Below are 21,708 nucleotides of genomic sequence, written 5' to 3' on the forward strand. Positions count from 1 at the left end.
GCTGATAGTTTAAATTTGATATCCAGGCCCCACATGGTAGTGGGAAAGAACTGACTCCTACAAGTTGTTCTCTGATTTCCACACGCATACTGTGGCACATGGATGCCCACACACGCAGTGGCCTCAGCCAGATGAGGCCCAAGAGTGAGGGAGGTAGTGTTGATGGCCACAGTCAGATAAAACGTTGGCCCTGCTGTGGCTTTGGGAATCCACCCAAACTTCATGCTACTTCAGGGGATTGACTCCTGAGGAAAGAGGTCCTGTTTCTGGACAGTGTTTTCTCAGACACCTGAAGCTGTTAGCCTCTCTGTATACGTGGCACCACTTGACACCAGAGAAATTCTGGGTTGTGTGGTGTAAGACGGTGTTCCTCAAAGTCTGCCTCTGGGATTTATTTATGGCTCATTTCACTGCTCTCCAAAAGTGATTTTTTTCAATCTGCCCTTCCTTTCCATACCTTTCACACTCACGCATGTCCTTGAGGGCTCCAGAACGAATCATGGTATCCTAGAGACACCTCCAACTTCATCAGGGTGTTGGCCCCAGCTGGCCCAGGGGTCTTTGGGAAGGAACAAAGCAGAGATGGTATGTGTGGCTATAAGAAAAGCTGACCCTCTTTCAAACTCAAACTTAGGCCTGGACTGAAACGATCATTGAGAGGTCTTGGTGCCAAGACAACTCATTCTTCCAATCAGTGGGTAACTTCTTTAGGCACTGTCTTAGTTAGGGTTTCTATGCTGTGAAGAGACACCATGACCATGACAATTCTTATAAAGGAAAACATTTAATTGGGCAGCTTACAATCCATTATTGCCATGATGGGATGTAGGGTTTGTTGTTTTTTTTTAACTCTTTGTTCTTTGGCTCTTTAGGGGCCCACCACCCAGCTCCCAAATAAATCACATGGAGGCTTATTCTTTCTTATAAATGCTCAGCCTTAGCTTGGCTTGTTTCTAGCCAGCTTTTCTTAACTTAAATTATCCTATCTACCTTTTACCTCTGGGCTTTTATCTTTCTCTATTTCTGTATATATTTTCTTTATTTCTTACACTATATCTGGCTAGGTGGTTGGCTCCAGGTGTCCTCCTCCTCCTTTTCTTGCTCCTTTATCTCTCTTCTCAGATTTCTCCTCCTATTTATTCTCTCTGCCTGCCAGCCCCACCTATCCTTTCTCCTGCCTCACTATTGGCCATTCAGCTCTTTATTAGGCCAATGAAGTGTTTTAGACAAGCAAAGTAACAGAGCTTCAAGAGTTAAACAAATGCAACATAAAAGAATGCAACACATCTTTGTATCATTAAACAAATATTCCTCAGCATAAACTAATGTAACACTTCTTAAAATAATATTCCACAACAGTGGGAAGCATGGCAGCATGCAGACAGACATGGTGCTAGAGAGGTAACTGTGAGTTCTACATCTCAATCTGCAGGCAGCAGGAAGAGAATGCCACACTGGGCATGGCTTGAGCATCTGAGACCTCAAAACCTGCCCCCAGTGACACAATTCCTCCAACAAGGCTAATGGTGCCACTCCCTATGGGCCTATGGGAGGCCATTTTTATTCAAGACACCACAGGCACAAGAGAAAGTTTACAGACTAGGTACAGTGAGCCTCATCGTCACTGCTCACATTTCCGTGTAGAGTAGATCAGATTTCTTGTCATAAGACACAGCTATGTGAAACCTTTGTTGAGCCTGACAGTAGGGCTTCACCTGTGACAGACACCAGGCCATGCCAAAGCCCGGCCATGTCAGTACCTGCCACAGCATCTCCTCTTCTCTTTGTTTTTTTCAGTTATCACGGAAACAGTAACTACAAGACTCACATCCTTACCACCAAGTAAGTGGCGTTGTCTCAGTAGGTCCCATGGGAAGACCCCATGCTGTGATCTTGAACACAGAGTTCACTTTCCCACTGAGAAAATCCAGGCTTTCTGGAATACATTCTTTGGGAGGTGGGGTTGAGACAGGGTTTTTCTGTGTAGCCCTGGCTGTAGACCAGGCTGGCCTCAAATTTGTAGAGATCTGCCTGCCTCTGCCTCCCGCTTGCTGGGATTAAAGGCGTACGCCACCACCACCCAGCTTGGTGTATCCTTTTGCTAGTAGTTATGCTGATGTTGGTCTACACACCACAAAAGCGACCAGTCGGAATTGTGTGGTTCACGGTTGGAGTGCACAGCAGCTTCTTGTTTCGGTCTAATTCGAGGATGTTCCCCTCACCCCCTCCAATGAGCCCTCTGGTCATGCCCCGCTGCCCTCTGCTCTCCCTGGCCCCAGGGCATGTCTGCTGCCTGTCTTTGTGGATTTGCTAGTACAGTCAGCAGAGTGTTGGAAACCCTGTCCTCCCTGAGCATTTCATCTCACTCCACCTCTGTTCAGGAGTCTTAGTGGATTCCAATCCTCCTGGTGGATTCTCATAGCAGAGATCAAGCCCCAACACCACCCCTGAGCCCACAGGGCTTTGGAATGGCCACAGCAGGGTGGGAAGCAAGCAAGTGGAACAGAGCCACCCCGAGTCCTTCCGGCACCTCTAGTGGCTGTTGTGTCTGGGTTCTGATGAGGCATGGGGGGGGGGGGGCGCAAGCCCAACCTTCATCTGGGGTGGGGGAGGGGGCTTCGCATCGCTCAGCTGCCTAGTCTGTTTTTCCTAGGGACTAACTTTCTGTGCTCCACCAGAAAGCTCTCATGCACATCAAGCAGGGTATTCATTCCAGCCCTCGGTGTTGAAAATAAGTAGTGCCAAAAGGGCAGCTTGGAGCCGGGCGGTGGTGGCGCACGCCTTTAATCCCAGCACTCGGGAGGCAGAGCCAGGCGGATCTCTGTGAGTTCGAGGCCAGCCTGGACTACCAAGTGAGTTCCAGGAAAGGCGCAAAGCTACACAGAGAAACCCTGTCTCGAAAACCCAAAAAAAAAAAAAAAAAAAAAAGGGCAGCTTGGAATTTGGAGTGTGGTAGAAGAGAGATCCTGGCTCCTGACGAGAAAGTGGGGAAGGCTCCGTAGAGCAGAGGATGGGGAGACCCCCTAGCCTGGATCCACCTTGAGACCATCACCTGCTTTTGCAGAAGGGAGTGCCGGCAATGGATACGCTAAGACAGGCTCTCTCAGTGGAGGGGGTCGGCTGGAGAAACAAAGCCTGACTCACGGCAGCAGCGGCTACATCAACTCAAGTAAGCAGCTGCTGGTACGAGGGGGGGGGGGTAGAGGTGAGAGACAGTGGAAATCCACCCTCTGCGGTAGCTGCATGAGGGAGGCCATTGCCCTGTCTGCCGATCATTCCACATGCCCCCAACACTCACCCAAATGACAAGGGAGGGTATGACTCCCAAATCATCAGCATTGGGCACCTTCATGAGATGGGTTCCATTTTCATTCGTCTCCAGGACAGGTAACACTCATCAGTTGAGAAGCCTTCGAGAGGGGATTGTTGCTTTCCCACTGAATCCCTCTGCTTACGCCACATCATTTAGGAAAGGCTGTGCATGTTTAAGGTTTACAATCAGAACGAAAGGTGAAGACAGATTTGATCTGCTGAGGAACTTGAATGCAGTGGTTCTCAACCTGTGGGTCACAACCCCTTCAGAGACTGAATGATCCTTTCATAGGGGTCACATATCAGATATCCTGCATATCAGATATTTACATGACAGTTCATAACAGTAGCAAAATCACAGTTATGAAGTAGCATTGAAAATAATTCTATGGCTAGGGGTCACCAACACAAGGAACTATATTATAGGGTCTCAGCATTAGGGAGGTTGAGAACCACTGGTCTAAAGACATGTAGTTCTGAGCTGCAGTATTCCGGGCAAGCACCCACCATGACCCTATTGTTCCCTATGAGGCAATCTTTCACATGAAAACAAAAGACAGAAAAAGTATGACAAAACAAACACGGTCACATAACCAACTCTGGAAGCCATTGGATGTGGTAGAGAAAATTAAAATGAATTGATTGACATCAAGTCCTCAAGAAAACTCGAAGGCATCCTTACAACTCCCACGTACTGTGTATATGAGGACATCCTTACCTCTTAGTATCTGACTGAAAAGACAGGAGCAGCAATCCTGCCTTCCATCTGTGTCCCTGGAGTCCTCTACCCCCCACTCGGGGCCCTCACTTAGTATTCTGGGGGTTATTTGGCTAATAGGACCATGTTTCCATGTAGTAGGAAGGAGCATCTCTGGTGAGGTGGTACCACGAGAATTTACACTGTTTCCCAATGGCAGGTGGGAGCATCCGGGGCAACACTTCCACCTCCAGTTACAGGAGAGCTCACTCACCGGCCTCTACCCTGCCCAACTCTCCAGGCTCCACCTTTGAAAGGAAAACTCACATGACCCGCCATGGAACTTACGAAGGTATCCGCAGAAGAGAGCGCCTCTCTTCCTGGTGTGACTTTGCTCATCCTCTGCATACTGGCTTCTTGGCTTCTCCTGGGTCTGCACTCCACCCCATCTTTCTCCTCCCTTCTTGGTTGCTCTTGCGGACTCACGTCATTGGAAGAGTCATGCACTCATTTATCTCTCTCATGCATTCTTTTAGCCACTTAGTCGCTTTTCAGCTAGCACGTTATCATGTTTTACGCTGTGTGAAATGCCTCATGGATCTTGTCTTCAAGAACCCTCTAGTCTATAGACCCTTTAAGGTGACAGAAAGAAGCAGTGACACTGAGTGGAAGGGTCACTCTTTTCCACCGAGGAAATCAAGGGTGACTCTATGGAGGTGGTGCTAAGCCTTGGCATCCTAGATGGATGCCACTCATAGACGGAAGGACAGGACAGTCCAGGGCCAGAGAGGGATTGGGAGGCCCAGATTCTGTGCTAGATAAGACTTCAGTCTCCACACAAGAACACACAGAGGTTTTTGAGCCAAACAGTTGATCATATTTGAGCCCCAGAAAGTCATGGGCAGGTGACAAGTTAAAAGAAAATCTTCAGTAGCCGAGAAGAGAGAAAGCTGGGCTGGGACTAAGCTTTTAACAGTAAAGTGGGGGCTGGGAGGTGGGAGATAAAAGAGGCAGAATTGTCAGGCTTTGGAGCTGATATGAACGTAAGTAGAACCGGAAACAGCCGTGCCACGAGGGTTCAAACGCAGACTGGGCTCAAGGTGGTGCCAACGGTTGAAACAGGAAAGTCAGGAGGAAGGCCCCTGCTTGGGTGAACTCTGCTAAGAGAGCAACTCACTCCCTCCTGAAATGCTTCCGGCCTTGGGACTGCAGTGGCTGGCACCCCCACCCCCTAGGAAGCCTTAAGCGTTCCATCCACTCTCCAGGGAGCTCCAGTGGCAACTCCTCCCCTGAGTACCCACGGAAGGAACTCGGTAAGTCCTCTCCTTATTTGCCATCAAAATGCTTTAATGTGGCACGAAGAAAATGCCTGAATGGTGGGATGCTGGGCGGGGGATACCATGAGCCAAATGGTTTCTTCTCAAAGAGCTTGAGTCCTGTTGACTTGCTTCCCATTGGCTCTGACACATCTTGGCCAGTCCTATGAACTTGCTGTCGTCAGCAGTGGCTCACGACACTATTAAAACGGTAAGCTGTGTACAATGCTGATGCTAGGGCACATAAGCCCCTAAGGCCACGCAACAACTGTAGGGATTCTTCCTTCCATGGGCTTCACAGAGACCTGCCACCAAGAAGGAGCAACAGTCACATGTACAAATGCTGGACGTCCCAACTCCTCCTCTACAGCTCTCTTCCAAGGGCCACATCACACACCTGTGCCATGCTAAGCTGTGTGTTCACTTGACCTTAATTAAGTCTTTGGTCTATATTCTTAGAGTCTTGATATACAGAAGAACTGAGGTTAGGACCGGTGGTTACATAATGGTTATAATTGTCTATATTTGCTTACTTTGGGAAAACCAAGGCAGGCTTTAATAAACAAATTAAAGATTTAGCAGTCTTTTGGTCCATTTGACAGTATTTTCAGCTGGTCCAAATGCATCACACACACACACACACACACACACACACACACACACACACACACATATCTCAGACACAATGCTCTCAGCATCAGTTAACTCAACATTTGCTCAGCTAAATTGCATGGAGATGTTGCAAAAACATGATTTGCCCTTCAGCATCTGGGCATCATTTACTTAGCATCTTCTATACAGTAAAATCCCCCATCTGGATTTAGACGCCGTGAAAATATCCCCAAGTGTCAAAATATATTCAGGATGCCAACTCTTATATGTGCCTAAGACCACATTTCTCTCTTTCTCAGCATCTTCTTCAACCAGAGGACGAAGCCAAACACGAGGTGAGTGCCACCACTGAATTCAGTTCTATTCACTCTGAGCAACAGTACTTGTAGCCTGGAGCCAGGAAGCAGAGCACAGAAGCAAAGACAGAGCATCTGCTTGAGGAGTCCAGAGTACCGAAGGAATCCCGGACAATGTCATGAGCACAGGAGTGGAGCATCTGAGAACAACCTAAAAAGTTCCACAGGCAGGAACCCAAACACAGTGACAATCTAAGAGATACAGATGCCACATCTGTCTTCCCAGCTGGCTTCCCAGATGTGCTTTGATTGCCTTTATGCATAAAGACAAGCAAAAGCACTTCTTTTTCAAATTATTGCAAGGGACAATTTTGTAATCATCTAGATAAGATAGAGGAGAGAAAGACCCTAGGAAAAGCCACCCTAGCAGAGCCCTGCATGATCATGGGAGCCTCGTGTTAGACTGCGCTGAAGGCAGAGTCCTTTGCAGGCTCTGCGTGTTCTTCGTGACCACGTTATGCTCCCATTGTGCATCATCAGGAGCTTAAGTTCGGGCTACACCAGGCACCCACAGCTTTAGGATGAGAGTTAAGAGATGCCCACTCTCTAGCTGAAGTTAATACTGTTAAACTGCTGACTTGCTGACTTCCTGTTCAGATGACTAAGTGAACACTGGAGGTTTTGGAGTTCTCTTGTCCCACCTCAAGTGAGCTCAGAGGCAGAAAGATGCTTGATGCTGGCAACAGTGAAGTGGGTGGTGATAAAGTGTCATGGGGTCTCCTTGCGCAGCCTAGGATTTCGTTAAGTCTCAGGTACCTAGGAGTGTGCAGTTGGCAAGTGCAGTGGGGGAAGAGATATCCCTTCTGTAGCAACACACAAAGTAGTCCAACAAGTCACACTCTGTTCAGAACTCGGGGTCCAGGACAGTGGTGCAGACTCCTTCATCCACAGCCTCTCTTTCTCTTCTCTCCCTTTGTACAGAGAGCGAAATTCGAGTTCGACTGCAGAGTGCGTCACCATCCACCAGATGTAAGTGGTCACGATCCTGCTTCAATGAAAGTGCCCAGGAAATCCTCAGAGTAAATCAGAAACAGATGGAACAGCACTGAGGAGTCAGGGGATAATGCGCTCTCTCTCTCTCTCTCTCTCTCTCTCTCTCTCTCTCTCTCTCTTTCTCTCAGTGTGTGTGTGTGTGCACGCGCGTGTGTGTGTGTGTGCGCGCGTGCGCGCGCGCACACACACACACACACACACACACATGCATCATCAAACATTCTTGAGAGCTTCCTGGGGGTGGCCCCTGGCCTAGGGTCTGTAGATAAATTGCTGAGTAAAAGGGTCATGGCCAGTGTTTAGTAGTTCAGAGTCTAATACAGAAAATGGAAAACCAGTCAACCCCTACAGCTCAGTGTGAAAGGGAGCACACAGCCCAGGGAGATGGAGACAGAGGAAAGGGCCAGAGAAGCCTTCCTGTGATTGGGGTTGACTGAAGAGACAGAAGGCTGGACCAGAGTTAGGCTCAGCAGATGGAGCTAGCTGGAGACATTCAAAGGGCGTTTCTGTACAGAGTCACAATAGGAGAGAGCAGATTAGAGAAGGTTTGGGAGTCAAAAATAAGGGCTTTAACTTCATCTCCAAGGTTAGAGATTCACCAGTCTCAGGGCCCTGGAAACCTTAGATTCCTGGTGCCCTTGTTAGAGGCTCCTTGGGCACATTTGGAAATGAGCCTGACTTTTAGGGTGGAATCCACAGACAAGGAGTGAAAGGAGGAGGAGCTGGTAGGTGACTCAGGACCCCATGCCGGGCTGGCCCCAGAGCTTGCCCTGGTCATGGGATCTGACTCCAGGTCTAATGCGTTCTCACCTGAGTCCTTCCAGACTGAGAGATGTTGATCCCAGCGGATGGAGCTTTCCGGGGAGAGAGGCAGGGCATTTCCCAGCACCTGCTGTCTACCAATCTGCTTGTCTCTTGCTCATTATCCTTGCCTGATACCTCCCTTCCGCCCTGTTTGCCAGTCTAAAGGGATACAAGGACCCTGCTCTATAGTTCACCTTGTTACAAATAGTTCCAGCCAAATGGACCTGAAACTAGAGCACATTGAACACAGTGTAATGTTTAGGAGTTAACAGACCTTGAATCCCTTTTGACACTCGCAGGCATACCAGGTCACCCAGGTGCAGTCACCCCTGTGGTGCCTAATGAGGTCTGATGAGGAAATATCTCCCAAGGGCTCTGAGCTCCGTGTGTGAAGCACTGTATTTATGAGGCTGTTCCGGTTACAAACCAGCAGGTTCATAAGCGCTATAAATTGTCAAAACTCAAAATTATAAAGCCAATGGAAAGTATCCCCACTTATGAGGCAGATGCCAGCTTCTCTGATATCAAAATGCCATCAACATTCGTTCCCTGATCTTTGGACTTAGAAAAGGGTCCGAGGCCTAATGTGAAGGTCTGGGGTTCTTCACAGGGACAGAACTGGATGAAGTCAAGCGTTTGCTTAAGGGGAGCCGATCTGCAAGTGCAAGTCCCACCAGAAACGCCTCGAACACACTCCCCATCCCCAAGAAAGGCACTGTAGAGACCAAAACGGTGACAGCAAGCTCCCACTCAGGTAAGCTTGAGAGCCCCAGGCTGCCATGGGGAGTTAGGGACAATGTGCCAGACTTAGGAAAGCTCTGAGTGTCTGCTCTTCCACACTGTGAATGTCTGGGCAGGGCTTTCTTATCCACCTGCTCAGCTGTCTTCTGAGGATGTGGTACCCAGCTCTAAGTCCCTGAGACTGAGATTCTCCCCAGCAGGTTCTGAGAGGATTTAGAGCTGGGTACCACATCCTCAGATGTGTTGTCCAGGCTCCCCGAGAGAAGAATGAGGGGAAGTTGTAGCACTTACATCATTGGGAAGGAAGTATTTATCCTATGCCTGCTCTGTGTCAATCCCTGAGAAAAGGCTCTGGACGAGAGAGGCGTGGTCAATGCCCTGGTGGAAGGGAGGGTCTCTGAGGGAATTGAACAGGAAGCCAAGAGACTAGGGTCACGTGGGATGAATAGTACCTAGCAGCCTCATGGGACGTGTGTCTTCCATGAGGGAAATACTTCTTCAGATGACAGGAAGAGAAGTTGGCAGAGCTACAGAGAGGTGGGGACAAGCCACATCTTCTGTAAATGTCCTACTGTTTCTGGAAAGCTTTGATACCGTGACCTTCCTTGTGTGGCCTCCCTATAAAACCAAGTCTCCAAGCATGTTAGCAGCTGTCTGGCCAGCTCCTTCTCACAGAGTAATAGGTAGGAATGGCATCAGATTGGAAGAAGCGTGAAAAGCCCTGTCAGGACAGAGAGCCTTTGGGTCTGGTTGATTCACAGAGAGGCTTTAATGGGGTTCTAACCAAGAAGGCTGCTATGTTCAAGGAGGTTTTTTGTTGTTTTGTTTGTTTGTTTGTTTGTTTGTTTGTTTGTTTCAAGACAGAGTTTCTCTGTGTAGCTTTGGAGCCTGTCCTGGAACTCGCTTTGTAGACCAGGCTAGCCTCAAACTCACAGAGACCCGCTTGCCTCTGCCTCTGCCTCCCAAGTGCATAGTCCGATGCATCCCCCACATTTGCTAGGGTGACTAGAAGCAGCTCCTGACTAAACTACCCCTTGGCATCTTTAAAAATGGCAGAGCAGTAAGGGGACATCCCCACTGGTAGAGAGAGGCCATCAAGATGTAGAAAGAAAAACTTAGAAGGAGATACAGTAAGTGGACACTAAAAATTATTTTCATATTTCACCAAGAACTAGCAAGAATTTTGTGATCTAAGAGATCAATGATTTCAGTCAAAATAGAATGACTAAGTGCCCCAGGCTGTCTTGAATGGAGGGAGTTCCTGGGATATGGACCTTCAGTGCTAAGTTCAGGGAAGCCCCAGGGAGCCAAGCAGCCAAGTTCACCAGCAGGAGCGCCCATCTGTCTCACGGTGAGGTATGCGTGTGTTTCTCTTTCCAGTATCAGGAACCTACGACACGACGATCCTGGATACCAACCTTCCCTCCCACATGTGGTCCTCCACCTTGCCTGCAGGGTCCTCCATGGGGACCTATCACAACAACATGACGACAACCCAGAGCTCGTCCCTCCTGAACACCAACGCCTACTCAGCAGGATCAGGTGGGTGTGGGCTGCTCTTGGCTTCTCACTTCTAGAATGGGGAATGCTACAGCTCTCCTCTTCTATTGAAGAACTCCCTCTGTGTATGTCATCCCCAGGGCTTCCTGGGAAGGATTTGTTTGTTTGTCTGTCTGGCCAAATGTCCGAAGCATTTCCCACTGGAACATCATTCATTTCAACTTAATCTAGAAGCTGTTTTTAAAAGAATGAACGTGCGCTGGGCAGTGGTGGCGCACGCCTTTAATCCCAGCACTTGGGAGGCAAAGCCAGGTGGATCTTGATGAGTTTGAGGCCAGCCTGGTCTACAGAGTGAGATCCAGGACAGGCACCAAAACTATACAGAGAAACCCTGTCTCAAAAAAACAAACAAATAAACAAAAGAATGAACAGGCAATGTGTAGTATCAGAAGAAATGTAATGGAAAGGAATACTAAAAATAGATAAGGACACCATGTATCAACGAGTGTGAATTGATTGTGGGAATCTTGAACAATCCAATTAATTTTCCAAGATCCCACTCTATAAAATGGGGCCACTAACAGGAGAGCCTTTAACTGGACGCACTTGTCTACTCCAGGTCTAGCTATCCAAGATCTTCTTTGGCTAGATCCTAGGGTGCCACAGGCTGATGTCCGGTTCTCTGAAGCAAAGAGAGAGAACTGAACATTAAAGGTGTTTTTTTTTTCTAAATCAAAAATCTAACAGAACATTCGAGCCAGACCGAGCCTTTCCTCTGGCGCGTCCACAGCATCTGAGCTTTTGCCTTGCCCTGAGACTTACTGTCAGCTTCCTTCTCTTTCCCCTCTGTAGTCTTCGGAATGCCAAATAACATGGCGTCCTGCTCTCCCACCCTGCCCCCCGGACTCAGCAGCTGCTCCTCAGGTCAGTGCCGCCATCCTGTCACCTCTTCCTCTCACACTGTTTTGGAAATCATTTATTCATTTTTATTTTGTGTGAACGAGAATTTTGCCTGCATGGATGTTTGTTCACCATGAGTGTGAAGTGCCTGCAGGGGATAGAAGGGGTATGAGATGACTTGGAACTTAAGTTTCCATATAGGCACTGGGAGCCACACCAGTTAAGGCAATCAAGACAACCCCCCACAGACATGTCGACAGGCCAACTCAAGGTAGACAATCTCTCACTGAAAACTGGGTGATTCCTGGGTGATTCCAGGCTATGTCAAGTTGACAGTTAAGCCAACAATCACAAGCCTTGGAGTCAAAATCGGGGCAAGGATTTAGCAGGGCATAATGGCAAACACCTTTAATCCCAGAACTCCAGAGGCAGAGATGGATAGATATATGAGTTCAAGACCATACTGATCTGCATAGTGAGTTCCAGGGCTGTATGGAGATGTGCTGTCTCAAAAGGGGATCTTCAAATAGCCCACTTCAAATAAATCTCAGTGGTTCATGGTGTACCACCCAGGCCATTGTGCCTGTGCAGACCTGGGGGTTAGAGCAAGGGAACCGTGGTGATGCTCAGCGCCTGCACTCAACTTGCCCCCTCCTTAGTCAGAGTAGAACATCTAACCCATAGGAAGCAATAAGAGAACCCCGTAAAACAACAGGCCTAAGAGGACTTCCTGAAGGAAGTGGGCTTAAGAACTAGGAAAAGGCACAGGAAATTAAGTCTCCCACCCCCCACCCCACCCCCACTGGAGAGAGCTGATTTCACGTGCTCAGCTGATCAGGCTGCTCCCGCGCCATGGAAGCCGCCTTCCCATGTTGGCCCAGCTCATGGTGCTCTCTCTCTCTTGCAGCGTATGGTGTGAAGAAGAGACGCTGTCTCAAAGGGAGGTGGGGACCAGGGAGTTTTACGTATTAGAGTCAGAGGAAAGAGTTGAAAGGACAGGGAGAAACCTGCCATGTTAGTGCTTCTCAGCTCAGTGTGTCTGTATTCAGTTCCCACTCCGTGTACCAACGAGCCGGAGAGGGCTGCAGGGACAGACTCAGATTGTTTCAGATTGTTAAGGGGGGCAGTAGTATTTGTCAGCCCTGTGTGAACTACTGCTGTTTAGTCGCACGGCCCTTACTCTGAAACAATCATTAATAAAGTTTATTCTGGGTGGGAGATGACCATGTTACTAAGAGTGTGCAAACCAAGAAAGTTTTGCAATCTGCCACTGGTAGAGGCAGTTTTCAGGAAAATGGTCTGGGGGCTTCAGGATGCTTGCAGCATCCAGAGGGCATCCTCCCACTCACGGCTCTCACCCATTCTCCATTTCTCTCGCAGTGTTTGGCATGCAGAACAATCTGGCCCCCAGCTCTTCTGTCCTATCTCATGGCACAGCTACCACCTCCACAGGTTGGTAGCCTACGTTTGGAGCTCAGGAACTGGGAATGGACCCCCCTTAGACCCTACAACTCCCATCACACCTTTTCACAGAGTTAAAAAGACCAAAGGCCTTTCCCATCAGTCAAACAGGCCCCGCTCCCAGCCTAGAGATGCCAACCTTCATCCCTCACTGTCTCCACTGTGAGTTAAACACACAGGAGAGCCTGGGAAGCCAGCATGTCCACCCCGTGACATCTTGTTCATGTATCTCTCAGCCCAGCTGGTCAGGACAGTGGTCTCTCCAGCTCATAGCCCACTCTTGTGCCACCCACTGTCACTTCAAATAAATCTCCGTGGTTGTTTTCATGGTGTACCACCCAGGCCACTGCGCCTGTGCAGACCTGGGGGTTAGAGCAAGGGAACTGGGTGATGCTCAGCGCCTGCACTCAACTTGCCCACTCCTTAGTCGGAGTAGAACATCTAACCCATAGGAAGCAATAAGAGAACCCCGTAAAACAATAGGAACTAAGGGAAGAGTGATGAGGTCTAAGAGGACTTCCTGAAGGAAGTGGGCTTAAGAACCAGGAAAAGACTTAGGAAATTAAGCCTGATTTCACAGGCTTCCTCTTACCTGATCAGGCTGCTCCCAAGCCACCATCCCATGTTCGCCCAGCTCATTGGTAATTTCTCTCCTACAGCATATGGTGTGAAGAAAAACGTGCCACAGCCACCCACAGTCACCAGCACCGGTGTGTCCACCTCTGCCAGTGAGTGCTATCACCAACTTCTAGGGCCCAGGCTGGCCCATAGTGAGAGGTGCCATTATGATGCACGGTGTCCTGGAAAAGAGGCTGGAATCCGTGGGTGGTCTCAGGGAGGTTTCTACAGAGATGAGCACACTCTGAACTCACCTTGGTCTTCCTCCCGGGAGCAGGAAGCCCCACCCCCACCCCTGCCTGCTGTTACACTCAAGCTGCCACACTTATCCAGAAACTCTTGACTTTCTCGTTACCTGTAACCTAGGAGAGGCTGGGAGCCCCTCCGAAGCTGCCAACGCCCTCACTGCTTTCTACAGACCCCATCAATGTGGGTTCACCCCATGCAATGAGCTATTTCCTCCAGTGCTTAGGTCCTGCCGTGTCTCCTTCTAATTAGCAAGTCATTCATTTAAAATAAAAAATTACTGAGCACTTATTTAATATCAGACAGGCAGCTGGGTTTTCCAGGTGCCAAGAGTAGCAGGTGGGCAAGACGGGACAGAGTCCTGGTGAGATCAGGACAATGCCAGTGGAGTGAGCAGATGACGAGGACAAAGACGAAGTATACCAGACAATGACAGACAAGGATGTGATTCCTAAGCAAACAAGCGATGTGGCGGACGTGGGGTCCGGGTATGAGAGTGCACAGTTTTAGGGAAGAGGTCAGAAAAAGCCTCCCCAGGATGGTAAAACTAATCTATTATGTTAGTTAAAGAAGGGCCTGGCTGATGAAGGAGACTTCGGCAAGGTCAATGAAGACCCTGTGTCTTCAGGGAGGTAGCCTCATAGACCAGTCCCCAGCACTGACATCATTGGTCCAACCTCGTGACGGCCAGACCTAGCCGGCAGGGTCCCCAAGATGCTTCATAGCACCACTGTCTAAAAGAGGAACCCCCAAACACAGTGGCAAACCCCTTTCCTTCCTCCTCCCCGCTTCCTCTTCTGTCCATGTCTTCCCTCTCCTTTCTTCTGGCATCCTTCCCTTCCTCCTCAGCCACATCTCCCCTCTACAGCCTGCACCACCAGTGTCCAGAGCGATGACCTCCTGCATAAAGACTGTAAGTTCCTGATTCTGGAGAAAGACAACGTGCCAGCCAAGAAGGAGATGGAACTCTTGATCATGACCAAGGACAGTGGGAAGGTCTTCACCGCCTCCCCTGCCAGCATCTCTTCAAGTACGCCAGAGCTTGGGTGACGTGGGCTTCAGAGGGGCAGATTGTGCGGGAGGCCCAATGCCATTACAAGGTGGTTTGAGCCCAATTAGTCATCAAGCCAACGGGATCCCGTTTTAATGGAAAAATACCTGCCCGGACCTGCCTTGAATGTAGTTAGCGCCTGGAAATCTCTGGAGCTCCCTCAGGGAGTCTGTGGACACTGGGAGGTTAACCACAGCCTCAGTGAAGGAGATTAACCCAGGAAAACTGGACCTGCTTCCTACCAGGCTTCCCCAGGGATCGAGGGGATATGAGCAGGCAGGGAGAGTGGGGGGACAGACAGGGAGAGTGGGGGGACAGACAGGGAGAGTTATGGGAGGATAGACCAGGTTATCACTGGTTCTGTGCACAGCTTCTTTTACAGAAGACACCCTGAAAAAAGAAAAGCAGGCCGCATATGCAGCTGACACCGGCCTAAAGGCAGGTCTCAACGGTAAGACAAACTGACCCTGCCTACTTCAATAAAGCCACACCTCATTTCTCTGTCCTCTGGGACCACAACGCACAAAGTGGGGTCCACTGGTAGCACCCAAGAGTGTGTTAGGAGTGTAGGATCCAGTCCTCCTCAGATTTGCTGGGTGGGAAGTTGCAGTTCTTATGAGGGAATGGGCATGTGTGTATGCATGTTCATGTGTGTATGGGTGCACATGTGTGTGGGTATACTGTGTGGGTTGTACTGTGTGGGTTCATGTGTGTATGGGTGCACATGTGTGTGGGTTGTACTGTGTGGGTTCACGTGTGGAGGGGGCATGTGTGTGGGAGTATGTGTGCATGTGCTTGTGTGCTTTTCCAGCCCTCGAGTTCAACTCCCAACTTGTGCTTGTACTTTCAGGAGACCTGAATACTGTGTCCACAAAGGGCAAGGCCACCTCCATAGGTGAGTAAGAATGGGGGTCCCTGCTGTGAAGGATCGAGAGGCTGGCCCTGGTTGCGGGACAGGTGATGGCGCTCGCCTGTGCACACATGAGCTACCCAGATCTGGCCTCCTAAAGGCCCCAAAGGGAGAAGGGTGGAAATGAGAGTGGACAGGTTGAGGTCACAAAGATGTCCCATGGGCCTCACAGCTCCTAATGGCCAGCCACCATGGTCCCTGAGGCCCACAGTCTCCCACCAGAGCAGGCACAACAGGACAGGCCCAAGATGACACTGTCCTGGGCCTGCTCAGCCCGCTGCTCTTTCCTAACCTCCCCCCTTGCCTTAGAAGAGAAGCGCATGAAGTTCCCATCTCCCTAGAGAACCGCCCGCCCTTACCTTTTAAAATGTGCTTTGGGTTTATGGTGCTAAGTGTAACTCTAGGCGCTGTGGGAACCACCAAGGGTGAGCTGTGTCAAGTGAGGCTTAGTGACCAGAGATGCAGGTCCAGGGCTAATCAGGGGCAGGCATTGTGGCAGCTGCATGTGACATTCCTCATGATGAAGATGTTTTAAACCCCGTGCTGTGGGCTACGTCCTCCACTAGTTAAGGATCTTGTTTTGTTTCATCCCATAACTGTTTCATGAAGCAGGTCATCTTTTAACCTCATTTTATAAAGAACCGTCTTGTCAGAATCACACAGCCAAAGCCCGGGTTTTCAGACTTACTTTCCAGCCTGCGTTCAAGAAAAGCTGCACATAAACTCAACCTTCTTACCCGACCCACATGATGCCACCCATTTTGAAGGGAGGTTGGCAGGAGCCTCCTGAATTCAGCTCACCCTCCCTGTTCCTTCCACAGAAAACCACAACTATGACCGAGGTGGCGGTGGTGGCGGAGGCAAAGGAGGCCATGGCGGCGGTGGTGGCGGCGGTGCCGCCGGTGGCGGAGGAACGTGGGGGGCTGCACCCGCCTGGTGCCCCTGTGGCTCCTGCTGCAGCTGGTGGAAGTGGTTGCTGGGTCTGCTGCTCACCTGGCTGCTGCTGCTGGGTCTGCTCTTCGGCCTCATTGCTCTGGGTAGGTGCCGAGGCCACAGAGCCTGAAGTCCTTAGCCCCTCTACCCCTTCCTAGGGATGAGAAACCACAAGCAGTCCTGAGTGTTGTAGCCAAGGGGCTGGAGATTACAAGCTCAAACCGGGTCTTCCTACAGACAGGAAACGGCCCCTCGAGGCACCTGGCCCAAGTCTCGAGGTCACTAAGCAGGGCACTTGGAATCTAAGGCCCTGGCTCCACCTTCGGCTCCTGCACTGATGGCCTTTAATAAGGCCTCACTCCCTGTGGTCTTCAGGCCTTTACCCTGCCTGAGCATCTACGTCTCTTTCCCTGCCATCTCCCTCTCCACCTCCCAGAGGAAGGAGAGCCAGCTTTGTGCTCAGCTCGGGTGGTGACAGGGCCAGGCTTCCTCGAGGCCCAGGAGGATGTTGGCTGCTACTGGCCACAAGGATTGTCTCTGCATAAGCATTCCTGAAATATGTGCCCAGGGGTGTGAAGAAGCCCCCTCCCCAAGGCCCAGGGCCCAGGGCAGAGCCAGACCCGGTCCTCATGGATGGTCCCCGTGTGTCCGTCACAGCGGAGGAGGTGAGGAAGCTGAAAGCCCGGGTGGATGAGCTGGAGAAGAGCAGGGCGCACTATTCCGAAGACAAGATGGAGAGAAGCAGTAAGGACCGCCTCCTGGGTGAGGCGCCCTTCCTGGGACCCGGATTAGGCAAAGCGGAGCTGGACGGCCACAGCCAGGAGGCGATCTGGCTGTTCATAAGGAACAAGCTGATGACAGAGCAGGAAAATGGTGAGAACAGGCAGCAACGAGGCCAGTTAGCCCAGAACCCGGGGCCTGGGTGGCCTTATGTGTGTCCTGGGACACTGCTCAGCCCCTCTCCCTCCCATCCCACCCTCCATTGCCCTAAGAAGCAAGAGGGAGCTGGGCTGGGATCCCCATTTCTGTGTGTGTGTGTGTGTGTGTGTGTGTGTGTGTGTGTGTGTGTGTGTGTGAGAGAGAGAGAGAGAGAGAGAGAGAGAGAGAGAGAGAGAGAGAGAGAGAGAGAGAGAGAGACTGACTCAAAGTTTACTCTTTCTTGTAGGAAATCTCAGAGGAAACCCTGGTCCAAAAGGTACTGGAGTGGCCCAAGCCTTCCTCTGCTCACTTCTGCAGGGAGGCATGTTTCTCCGGGACTGGAATCCTCTTCTCTTTGTCCAAACGGGAGAGTGCGGATACCACCTATCTGTCTGTCAAAGAGGAGGGCGTTGACTTTCCAGTCAGACATCACAGCAGGGTTGGGAGCCTAGGCAGCGTCCAGGAGAAGCCTAGTGGTCTGTGCCGGGGTGCCTCTGACAGGGCCCCATCTCTCACTGTGATCTCACTGTGATATGTGGTTCACATGTTGCCAAACGGCTGTGAAACATGGGCAAGAAAGCAGCTTCTGGTTAATATACCATCTCACAGTATCTGTCTTTCTGGTTTTAGGTGACATGGGAAGTCAAGGCCCTAAAGGTAACTATTCCAAAAACAATTTACCCTAAACACTGGGGAGGTGGGGCTTTACAGCAAGCAGAAAAGCCCTCAGGCTGAGAAAGGCAATTTAACAAGCTGTAGTCTGCACATGCCTGAGGAGGAGGCTTCCAATTGAGTTGCCCCTCTCCAGACACAAGGCAGCTTTCCCTGAAGCATATCACTGAGGGTCTTGTCGACTCTAGAGTGGGAAGGAACTACTCAAAGATCCTGAGCCCCTCCCAGAGCCTCTGATTAAGTGGATGTGGACGGGCCCAGGAACCTTCTTGTCTTCAGGGATTCTGAACCCGGGGTACCTTCCCTAAGAATCACCATTCCAGGTGAAAGGTCCATCTCCATCCGTGACTCCAATTTAACTCACTTCCCAAGAGACCCCAGGCAGGAACTGGGTTCCTCTGTTTGCCCGCCCTTCACTCCTGTTTAGCTCCTTCATGGTTTCCACACACCTGCAACCTCAGCACACATACCCTGGATCCCTACCTAAGTCCACCTCCCAAGACCTACAATCCCAAGTCCTCCTGCTCCTGCTTAGGATGGGGGCTGGTGGTTCTGGGGATGTGTCAGGTAGAGTACAGGACTCCTGAGTACAGGTGGACTCAGAAAAACATCAAATTTTCACTATAATTGGGTCCCAAGCAACTTATGGGGCCTAACGATACCAAAAACGTATTTGTGGTTTTAGCAGCAATTTGAATGTAACTGGATGCATTTGCTCCCTGGAAGGCCATCTGAGTCCTCTGAGTCCCGCTAGCGGCTCCTTAGGGGGACCAGGCCATGCCCTCCTCTGATAGTTCCCTTACTTTCATCCCCACAGGAGACCGAGGCCTTCCTGGGATTACAGGTGTGTATCCTGCAGTGATTATACACCTGGTGTGTTCCTTTGGGTATACCAGTCCTGGCTGCCAACTTCTGGAGGAAATACAGACTGGCGTCTTCTTATATACCCACAGGTGCCCCTGGGCCCCTGGGCCACCCCGGCCCGGAAGGACCGAAGGGACAAAAAGGCAGCATTGGTAAGGGCCCCTTCTATTCTCTTGTCTCCTCCCCGCTTGTGTCTTGAGCGTGTATTAAGGAGATCTTGTTTTAGAGACAAGGGTGACCACAACAGGGAAAGATGGGGAGTTAAACCTGGAATTTGAAACGGGAGAGGGCGTGGCCGGCAGAAGACCTAGGGCCACATTCTGAGCAGAGGGGGCAGCCAAAGCCAAGGCCCCAAAAGCAAGTTCGAAGGACACCAGGTAGATAAGGAAACTGAAAGCTGAAGAGGCAGAAGGGCTGGCCCAGGGCGGCAAGCCGTGGGCGGCCTCAAGGCAAAGCCAGCATAGAGATGGCCTTTACTCCTGGGGAAGTGAGAAGCCACTTGCAGATCTGGGGCAAAGGCAGGAGGGGCGTCATGTACTGACAGGGTCACTCTGGTCCTGGGCTGAGTGAGGCTGCTGGGGAAGAGAAACAGGAGTCCCAGGAGAGGCTCTGCGGGGGAGGGGCTGTCTGAGGGCCATGGCATGGAACCCTAACTGTGAGGGGGGCCATTTCCATCTTTAGGAGATCCTGGCATGGAGGGACCCATCGGCCAGAGAGGACTAGAAGGCCCCATGGGACCCCGTGGTGAACCTGGGCCTCCCGGGTCTGGAGAGAAAGGAGACAGAGGTAAGAGGCGGCACTTTTACCAAGAGGACCAGCTGCATCCTTCCTTCCATCTGCACCCTTTTCCGGCATCACTGGCTGAGCGCTTGCAGAGGTGGACGGTGAAGACGCTCGGTACTAAACCCTATAGACACTAATGATGGAGGATGGTCAGGCCAAGAAACAGGCTGTGATTTGGGGACTTAACCAGAGAAAGAGGTCCCGAGGATATGACCTTTCCAGAGAGGGTGAGGAGCCAAGCCAGGTCAGGGCAGAGAGCAAAGGGCAGCGGAGCTGGGAGCACAGCCGGGTGTGGGGTGAAGGTGAGGTCTTGTGGCTTCTGGGAGCTGGGACTCAGCAGGGCAAAAGGCAGAAGGCCTGAGTCAGAAGCCTAGTGCTTCAGGGGGCTGGGAGGTTTGGAACTCAGCTCCTTAACCATGAGACTAACTTTACGGGGAAATTAAGAAGGGCACCAGGCATCTTTTGGTGCCAAAAACCTGCAGGGAAGCTATTAGACTCACATTCTCTTTAAAAAATAATAAAAAAGGTCACTCAAGTAAAGTCCCTGCCAGATCCTCTAGTGTCCAGTCCTGGCAAAGACCCACATGGCCCTTAGAATGAGCCAGTATTGTTGAGTGCTTTCTAGGTACCAGACTTCTCTGCGCAGGAACTGAAGAGTGGTCTCACAGAGGCACCAAATGGTCCCCGTACCACTGTCAGGGTGGAAAGCCTCCCTTCCAAATGTGACTGCTGGGCTATGGGCTGGGACTTCCTCAACAGGTTTCTTCTATCTCTCCTCAGGGATTGCTGGAGAACAAGGTCCTCGAGGCCTTCCTGGTGTCCCAGGTTCTGTGGGTCCCAGAGGTATGTCAGAAAGACCAACCCAAGCTTGCAGGGAGGGGCCACATTCAGAGGAGAAGGTCCTGGGCTCCCCAAGAGTGCTGCTTGGCAGCCCCAGATTTGTACAAGATGGCCACACAAAGTGTTCTTCCCCAAGGCAGTTCTGGGTGTCAAGACTGGGCTACAATTCTGGCTTTATAGTGGGGCTTGGGACACATTTCTGTTTCTGTTCAGTGGCCACGTTAGGTGGTGTCTAAGCAACTGGATGGATTGTACCAGAAACCAGATGGTTTCCTGCCCTGACTAGGACCCAGACACACACACACACACACACACACACACACACACACACACACACAACGCAGCAAGCACTTGATGCGCACCTGAAACCTCTTCTCTCCACCTCAGAGCCGGACTCAGTGTCTTAGGAAGAATCAAAGGTCTCTGGCCCCTGCCCAGCTGTCACCTCCCCTCAAGGGAGGACATGGCCCTAGGGTCACACCACTGAACCCCCTGGTGTACTGTCCCAGCAAGGGCCACATGGCCCTTAGATGAGCTCCTTGTCCTTCACCTGCCCTTCACACTAGGATCAGCTGTCCCAGCCAGTCCCTGGCCTTCTGATTGTCTCTCCCCCTGTTTCTCAGGTCCCAGTGGCTCTCCTGGTCCCCAGGGACCCCCAGGTAAGTGTACTGCTTCTTGTAAATAGGTTCTGCTTCCATGGTAAAGAAACGGGTGTTAAAGGGGAAACCAAACATTTTTAAAAGCCAAAGAAGTGATTACAGAAAGAGCCAACTGGACATACGAAATGGAAGTCCACAGCGTACCCTGTGGCTGAGCCTGGGTGTCCTGGTAGGTCCTATCCAAATCACTTCTGGACTGATGTCAGGCCTGAGACCTCTCAGTAACTTGACCAATAGGAAGCTCCCATCCTGCCTCTGCCTTGTCCCAGTGGGTCAAATAAACCATCCTGCTACCCTGAGAGCTTGCGATTCAGCCAGTTCTCTGTCAGGACCCTTTGGGGTATTCTAATACCTGAGCTTTGTGACTGGCGGGGACAAGGACTGTGGGCCAGGATGGCCAGCAGGAGCACGGGGAGATGCGGAGTCCACGGGAAGCAGCCCTTGACTTCTGCTTCAGGGTGTATGTGCTTCTATGTGTGCATGCACAAGTATACATGTGTGTCCATCCCTTCCAAAGATGGG

At 50.8% G+C, this 21,708-nt stretch overlaps 1 protein-coding gene across 1 annotated transcript in view; it reads left to right on the forward strand.

The window, feature by feature from the left end:
• The window catches only part of Col17a1 (collagen type XVII alpha 1 chain), a 47,010-nt gene that overhangs the window by 6,923 nt on the left and 18,379 nt on the right, over positions 1 to 21,708 (forward strand). Inside the window, exons 3-25 of the mRNA XM_059256711.1 lie at positions 1,798 to 1,842; positions 3,065 to 3,169; positions 4,230 to 4,361; positions 5,275 to 5,322; positions 6,237 to 6,272; positions 7,215 to 7,262; positions 8,701 to 8,844; positions 10,212 to 10,373; positions 11,184 to 11,255; positions 12,612 to 12,683; positions 13,352 to 13,420; positions 14,425 to 14,586; positions 14,978 to 15,058; positions 15,458 to 15,502; positions 16,339 to 16,554; positions 17,108 to 17,323; positions 17,616 to 17,645; positions 17,999 to 18,025; positions 18,858 to 18,884; positions 18,994 to 19,056; positions 19,586 to 19,690; positions 20,468 to 20,530; positions 21,151 to 21,186. Of these exons, the coding sequence (XP_059112694.1) occupies positions 1,798 to 1,842; positions 3,065 to 3,169; positions 4,230 to 4,361; positions 5,275 to 5,322; positions 6,237 to 6,272; positions 7,215 to 7,262; positions 8,701 to 8,844; positions 10,212 to 10,373; positions 11,184 to 11,255; positions 12,612 to 12,683; positions 13,352 to 13,420; positions 14,425 to 14,586; positions 14,978 to 15,058; positions 15,458 to 15,502; positions 16,339 to 16,554; positions 17,108 to 17,323; positions 17,616 to 17,645; positions 17,999 to 18,025; positions 18,858 to 18,884; positions 18,994 to 19,056; positions 19,586 to 19,690; positions 20,468 to 20,530; positions 21,151 to 21,186 (2,004 nt within the window). The remainder of the gene's footprint in view (positions 1 to 1,797; positions 1,843 to 3,064; positions 3,170 to 4,229; positions 4,362 to 5,274; positions 5,323 to 6,236; positions 6,273 to 7,214; positions 7,263 to 8,700; positions 8,845 to 10,211; positions 10,374 to 11,183; positions 11,256 to 12,611; positions 12,684 to 13,351; positions 13,421 to 14,424; positions 14,587 to 14,977; positions 15,059 to 15,457; positions 15,503 to 16,338; positions 16,555 to 17,107; positions 17,324 to 17,615; positions 17,646 to 17,998; positions 18,026 to 18,857; positions 18,885 to 18,993; positions 19,057 to 19,585; positions 19,691 to 20,467; positions 20,531 to 21,150; positions 21,187 to 21,708) is intronic.

This window comes from Peromyscus eremicus, chromosome 1 (genome assembly GCF_949786415.1).
Source record: "Peromyscus eremicus chromosome 1, PerEre_H2_v1, whole genome shotgun sequence".
Taxonomy (NCBI): domain Eukaryota; kingdom Metazoa; phylum Chordata; class Mammalia; order Rodentia; family Cricetidae; genus Peromyscus; species Peromyscus eremicus.